This window comes from Periplaneta americana, chromosome 9 (genome assembly GCF_040183065.1).
Source record: "Periplaneta americana isolate PAMFEO1 chromosome 9, P.americana_PAMFEO1_priV1, whole genome shotgun sequence".
Lineage (NCBI taxonomy): Eukaryota > Metazoa > Arthropoda > Insecta > Blattodea > Blattidae > Periplaneta > Periplaneta americana.
Window position 1 is genome coordinate 79,342,165 of NC_091125.1, and position 7,803 is coordinate 79,349,967.

General features: G+C 37.2%; 1 protein-coding gene across 1 annotated transcript; it reads right to left on the minus strand.

The window, feature by feature from the left end:
- Window positions 1–1,172: 1,172 nt before the first annotated feature.
- Window positions 1,173–6,111, minus strand: LOC138706135 (uncharacterized). Its single transcript, XM_069835123.1, has 3 exons — window positions 5,914–6,111; window positions 3,166–3,399; window positions 1,173–2,010 (listed from the first exon to the last, which is right to left on the minus strand). Exons 1-3 carry the CDS (start codon window positions 6,079–6,081, stop codon window positions 1,669–1,671), a joined length of 744 nt encoding a protein of 247 aa, XP_069691224.1. The 5' UTR covers window positions 6,082–6,111; the 3' UTR covers window positions 1,173–1,668.
- Between the last annotated feature and the right edge of the window lie 1,692 nt (window positions 6,112–7,803).

Below are 7,803 nucleotides of genomic sequence, written 5' to 3' on the forward strand. Positions count from 1 at the left end.
TGAGCCCTGGGGCATAACATTATTTTATAGTTAGGAATTTAAGTGAATTTAAATGTGCGTTATGCTATTTTAATCATTTCCTTTCTTAATGAAATATTATTTTTGTTTTGATAGAAGAGCTAAAGGGAAAAAAGTACGAAGCTTTTTATAAAGTGTTTCATATTGAATCGCTCTGATTTTTTTTCAAATAAAGAAGACAGGAGCGTAATATAAATAATTGTAAACATTCGCAAAAGGTGTATTGGATTGAATTATTATCATTGCATTGCATCTTGAAATAACAATGTTCCTTTCGAATCAATTCTTATATACGTATTGAAACGAACACTTGAGACCTATTTGTTTAAATTAACTGTTGAATGTCCCGCAGATACTACTACCAAGTACGAATTGTCAAATGTTACACGGGTGCTACCTGGAATGTGCCTGCCGGCTGTGGCACGGTGACGTCACGTCACTATGTGTGCGGGACCAGTTGCAATGCCGCTGTGTTTCAGCCCTTGTATTCTCTACCCTCATCACTGAACTTTAGGTTTGGGGTAGTGCTTGAAAGAGTTTCAGACATTGGATTGTATTCTTGGCTCTCATAATTATATACAGTAATTAACTGAGGAGGTAGTAAGCAAGGGCTGGTAGAACCGTTCTGGTTGGTCTTACGGTCACTATTCATATAAGCCGTTGCGTGCGAGGTTCGTGGGCTCAAACCAGACCGAATGTGATGGATTTTAAAAGGTTATAAAATCATTAGCGTGGATTCCATGCTGTAGATTTATGTAAAAGAAACTTACCCTGATAGAGGGTTCCAGAGAAATTTGTTGGCCATCTCTGGGAGACGTCGAAATTTGGATGTGGTAGCGCTTGAGCTTCTCCTACTCTCCATCCTTTAAAAAATATTTGTTTTATTTAACGAAGCTCGGAATTGCCGAGATTATATCAGCCGGTGTACGGAAATTTTGCTCCGCAGGAGATTATTTTACATGCCAGTTAATCTACTGACATGAGCCTGTCGTATTTAAGCACACTGCGTCATATTTAAACACACTACGCTACCCAGTCCGACTCCATCCTTTAATATCTACGAAACATCCAAGGGCAGGTGGGAAGTTCCAGCAATGGAAATATTGCGACTCTAGGAAACAAAGGAATCTCTAGGAGTACTGAAAATTCCCCACTTAAGTGTGTGATTGTTTTAATTGCTTGTTGGTATGTATGATACAGTTTGTGCCATTTATGACACCATTTTTTATTCACTATCTTATATAAAGTGAAGTACATGTTTCATACAGGCCAATTTAGTTTTACATATGGAACCTTATTTTCTAAATATGAAATATGTAACTCTGAACAGTTGTAACTGTTTTACCTGTTCTGTATTCATTATCGAAAATCTCACATGATAGACTATTAATCCTAAAATTACACTGTTTTTATGTAATTGCGTAGCAATAGGGTTATATTTAATTTGAAAATTTATTTCATTGTGTATATCAGAATTTTGTTTTAGTTTCTTTTTAAATTGCTCTGATTTTTATAAAACTCGTGTTCTGTTTAAATGCAGAACTAAGAAATTACAACTAAAATCTTCCACTGTTACCGATGTAAGAATTAAACCATGTGCATTATAGCGGGCAGACATCAGCGTATATTTCCCCCTTCATTTCAGCATGTCTACCAGAAGATAATCCTATATGCGGTGTCGGTACACGTGTAGGTGCTAGTAGTGTCATCGTAGGCGTAACTGTAGGCAGCTGGGCAGTTCTGCTTGAAGTAGGATGCAGAGTTCACAGGCCAGTCGTTGGGGTTGCACGTCTGAGGAGTGCCGTAGCTACCTCTGCAACAGTACTGGTCGGTGTTGTAGGCGAGACAGGAACTCTTGCAAGCCACTACTTGACCTGCACCATTGTAGACCTTCAGGCCTTCAGGACAGCCAGGGTTCAAACTGGCGGTACATCCAGCTACACCGCAGCCGTATGGGTTGTTAGGGTCAACTCCTTTGTTGACGGGTTGAATCTGTGAAATTATATAATAAAAAAGGGGATATTACATTTATAACAGTGCAGATAGTGTAGTGGTTGTCAATCCTTTCTTGAATTCGAAAGTCCGGGACTCTGTTCCAAGAGTTGGAAAACTTGAGTTGTGTTTTTCGTGGTTTCCGAAGTCCCTACATGCTACTGCCGAGATAATACCTGAATATTACAAAGTGCCATGAACCGCTTCTTCCCAAATTCTGCAACCATTCATGATCACAAGTTAGTCGCCTAATTTTCGCGACAGACCAGTCATCTGTTCGGGAAGTTTTGCAACTGACTGAGTACTCTCTTCTGTCAACAGACAAGAGAGGCTGTAAAACCGTTGTGTAGCAACCATTAGAAAATGAAATCGCACTAAAATTTTGAAGTAGGCTATAAAACAATAGCAGGTAGACATTTTTCATGCACGTATGCAGTACTGCTGTACCTATTAAAGTTAGATTAATCGCTAACCTACGACCGAAGCTTTTGACTATTTATAAAACCGGATTTCAAATTCCAAGGAGTTATGTAAAATTTTTAGTCTAAAAGTTGTGTCCTGGCAGTTTTATCTGGACATATTCCCGTATTGCGTAATGTTTTTATAATGAACAATCATCTTTATCATCGGGCAGCCTTGTATGTTGAAATATATAAAGAGTTTGAGAGGAGGCACTATTTAAAAGCGAGAAAAATATGTATGCCTATTAAAATGGGTCCAAAATCAATATATATTTGAAGAAACAAGAACTGTGAAATTGATATTGTAACAGCATATCTCGAAATGTGAGCCTTTTGCTCGTCTCTTATTTCAATGCAATAACACAAGACTTACAGGCAGATGTGACACAACCGAAAAGAAACGAGCTAAGTGACCACATGGAAAGATATGCTGTTTTTACGATACCAATTTCATAGTTCTTGTTTCTATAATTATATTAATTTTAGAACCCATATTTATTGGACATTTTTTCTTGTTTTTATGAATACTACCTTCTCTCAAAATAATGTATCCCTTTTACACCCTATGTATATAAAAAAGTGGAATAAAGTTGATTAGCATAAAATCAAGTGATGTGAACATCTGCAGCGCAGTCCGACTAGACAAGTCTAATGATTTGTACAAAGAAAGGAATAAGTACGTAAGCTTAATTACCTGTACTCCAATGTTGTAACCGTCTACGAGACTGACGTCATAGAAGTCCTGGCCACCCCATCCGGTGAGGGTGAACTCAGCCAAGGAGACGGGTGGGACTCCGCCCGCACCTGCACATTCGAGCTTGTTGCCGCAGTCGCCTGTGTCACATGGACCGATTCCACTGCCGTCGAAGCTGCAGCCAGTTCTGCCCCAGAATCGGCCTGCCCAAGAGTCGTCCGTTGAGACGCTTACCTGTGGAAAGAAAAAGATCAAGGCCTATTTTATACAGTTCTCTTTGTAGCGAAGTTTGCTAAAGATTGTCGGTTACTATGGTCGTCATTAGATTGTGGATTGTGTCAGAAGGAAAACAAAATTGAGTTCCCCAGTCCAAGGAAAATTACCCGCAAGCCCCACCATGTTCCCCAATTTGCGTACAATATATCAAATGAGACTGTAGATTTCCTTGCAGAACGATGTCTCTTAGAATCTCGGAAATGGAATCAAAGTATTATTTTCCAATACTCAGATGTTTAAAGGGCATAAAATGGAATCTAAATTATTCTATTTCTTACTTTTGCATAAAGGTTTTCCGCGGAAGGGAACACGGATCCTTTCCATGGACGTTCCTGCTATATTTATAGTACAAAAAGTAGGTGTAGAGGCGTGGAGCACGTTTTACTTGAATAGGCATATTCCTGTGACATCTTTGATTTACATTGCGCTATTCCTATGTTCACGACATATTATCTCATCGTACAGTACGTCAATAGCTCCTATTAGTGTCAATTAATTTGAAAAGCATTACTTTGCAGTATATTATGTGACATCGATGACTAAGAAGTGATACCTCCTATATACAAAACTGGTCATTTAGTTTAACTACAATAGACTATTACTTAGAATAGCCGTGGCGAAAATGTGACTCACGAGCACATTGTGGCTCGCAATGATAGCTGTACATTTCCTTTGCTTCCTACCTCCCACAACCCCCACCCTCTCACTCACTGGAGTCAAACTCCGTTCCATTTGTATTTGACTCTGACCTGCGAGTGGCGTATCGTCGCAATGTCTCTCTCAAAACCATGTACCTCTACAAAAACGAAAGTTTCAAGTAGGATGGGAGGAATACCTATAGACCTATTGCTCTCAAACGTATGGATGAAACAATGCCAGTAAATAAGTAATATTTACAAAGAATATACGTCGATAACTTTCACAATGTGAACGTCATCTCTTATTAGAATCGAAATAATGAATTTAATATTGTGGTCATTTGATAATAGCTAACTTGAAAGCTTTATAATTTTTAATTATGAAATGAGTGTAATATTTTTTACTTGGTTATTTAACGACGTTGTATCAACTAGTTATTTAGCGTCGATGGAATTGTTGATAGCAAGATGGGGTTCAGGCTTCGTCATAGCCCAAGCGGGAATCGAACCCATGCCGAGCGCAACTCCGGGTAATCAGGAAAACGCGCTGCCGCCTGAGCCACGCTGGTGGCCTAGTATAATCTGAAAATATTGCTCCAAATAAGTATGAGATGCTTAAAGATAACAGTAAATGTGTCGAAAATCTACTGAGTTCTCATAATTGTACCTCTTTAGAGTTTGTATTTTGCTCTCCTCTTCCATATGTTGGCTAAAAAGTGTTTTTCGGTTTTAACGATATATATATATATATATATATATATATATATATATATATATATATATATATATTTTTTGATGTACCGAAGTACATATGATATTTCCATGCAGATATTCTGCGTCATCATATGAAGAAAGAGTAATGGAACGGAGAAAAATTCTGTCCGGCGCCGGGATTTGAACCCGGGTTTTTCAGCTCTACGTGCTGATGCTTTATCCACTAAGCCAAGCCGGAGAGAATTTTTCTCCGTTCCATTACTCTTTCTTCATATGATGACGCAGAATATCTGCATGGAAATATCATATGTACTTCGGTACATCAAAATATATATGATATGCGTAATAAATCACTTTGTGATTTAAGACGGCGCCTATACCGTCGGATCCCGGCCAACCAGTCACTCATTCGAGTGCACCTCAAAACATGTATGGACTTCGGTCCTGCGTTCATAGACATCTATGACGTAGTGCAGAGGGCGGCCACTAGAGGGAACCCAAGAGATGGAGCTTAATCTGAGACGATTCTAACCGGCGTCGGGGTTGTATCCGGCGTGGCTTAGTGGATAAAGCATCAGCACGTAGAGCTGAAAACCCGGGTTCAAATCCCGGCGCCGGAGAGAATTTTTCTCCGTTCCATTACTCTTTCTTCATATGATGACGCAGAATATCTGCATGGAAATATCATATGTACTTCGGTACATCAAAATATATATGATATTCGTAATAAATCACTTTGTGATTTAAGACGGCGCCTATACCGTCGGATCCCGGCCAACCAGTCACTCATTCGAGTGCACCTCAACACATGTATGGACTTCGGTCCTGCGTTCATAGACATCTATGACGTAGTGCAGAGGGCGGCCACTAGAGGGAACCCAAGAGATGGAGCTTAATCTGAGACGATTCTAACCGGCGTCGGGGTTGTATCCGGCGTGGCTTAGTGGATAAAGCATCAGAACGTAGAGCTGAAAACCCGGGTTCAAATCCCGGCGCCGGAGAGAATTTTTCTCTGTTCCATTACTCTTTCTTTAACGATATAGGTTTATTTTAAAAGTATTCTCTCGGTCTGCATTTTTTCTACTGTTATGGCAATTCTGCCATACTTGTATTATCTCACCTGTGCTCCAGCTCCAAGAGTGAACCCACCGTTTGCAGGGGGTTGAAGTCCGGAATTGCCCAGAGCTCCTACCCAGATAGTCTGGCCATGGTTGTTAACAAAGATGAACTCCTTGCAGAGAGCGGAGCCGATGAGGGCCAGAAGACAGAGAGCCAGTGATTGCGACATCTCGATTGATGAGTGCTGTTAGCAACCGTCGTCTTATATATCTTAAATTCTTTCACCTCATTGATCGTGAAATTGAAAACATCTGTTTTCGCTAATTATTATGTTATTATGCAGGTGTAATGTTGTTTTATGAACGCTTGAATGATAAATTTGATAAAGTATTGAATGCTATTATTCAGACTTGTTCCGTCATAAACAGTTTCCGACACCTACTTCCTTAAACAACTCGTTCCTGTTTAATGAAAATACAGCCCATTCTGGGAGTTCATTATCTTAATTCTCTTTTTCCGTTATATCTTCATAACATGGAGATAACAATGATATTAATATTGTTTATGTACCAATCATTTCAAGAAATAAATAATTGCCCCATACAACCCAAAAAAATATTTGTCATTAACAACAATGTGATCCGTCCAACAGAACATGACATAAAACGTAGAAACAAGAAAAATATCTTCCTAATGAACATAAAGGCACGTATGGAACCCATTCTTACAATTATAAAAAAAAACATTTAAGTTTGAAAGCTTAAATAACGTAAAATAAAATTTGGATTTTGATGCTCCACTTTTTTCTTTGAACACAAATCATCTCGATTATATATTTTGCAAATTCTTGAACACATATTATAATATGATATATCTTGAAATAAGAATAGTAATAACAATAACACGTTAACTTTAATTTTACTCTTATCTTCTTTACTTTATCCTTGTATTAAGCATAAAAAGAAAGTGTTAGGATTCTGCAAAAATCGTCTGTCTTCTATATACAGTGATTTATCTAAAACGTCTGGGTGAATTTTTGTAGATATTTAGTTTATACTAGTTAATTTATTCCAAAATGATTCACATGATTCTGAATACAGCGATTTATGTAAAACGTCTGGGTGGATTTTTGTTGATATTTAGTTTATACTAGGTAATTTATTCCAAAATGATTCACATGATTCTGTATAAAGAGATTTATCTAAAACGTCTGGGTGGAATTTTGTTGATATTTAGTTTATACTAGGTAATTTATTCCAAAATGATTCACATGATTCTGTATACAGCGATTTATCTAAAACATCTGGGTGGATTTTTGTTGATATTTATTTTATAATAGGTAATTTATTCCAAAATGATTCACGTGATTCTGTATACAACGATTTATCTAAAACGTGTGGGTGGAGTTTTGTTGAAATTTAGTTTATACTAGGTAATTTATTCGAAATTGATTCACATGATTCTGTATACAGCGATTTACCTAAAACGTCTAGGTGGATTTTTGTTGATGTTTAGTTTATACTAGTTAATTTATTCCAAAATGATTGACATGATTCTGTATAAAGCGATTTATCTAAAACGTCCGGGTGGATTTTTGTTGATGTTTAGTTTATACTAGTTAATTTATTCCAAAATGATTCACATGATTCTGTATAAAGAGATTTATCTAAAACGTCTGGGTGGATTTTTGTTGATATTTTGTTTATACTAGGTACTTTATTCCAAAATGATTCACATGATTCTGTATAAAGTGATTTATCTAAAACGTCTGGGTGGAATTTTGTTGATATTTAGTTTATACTAGGTAATTTATTCCAAAATGATTCACATGATTCTGTATAAAGCGATTTATCTAAAACGTCTAGGTGGATTTTTTGTTGATATTTAGTTTATACTAGTTAATTTATTCCAAAATGATTCACATGATTCTGTATAAAGCGATTTATCTAAC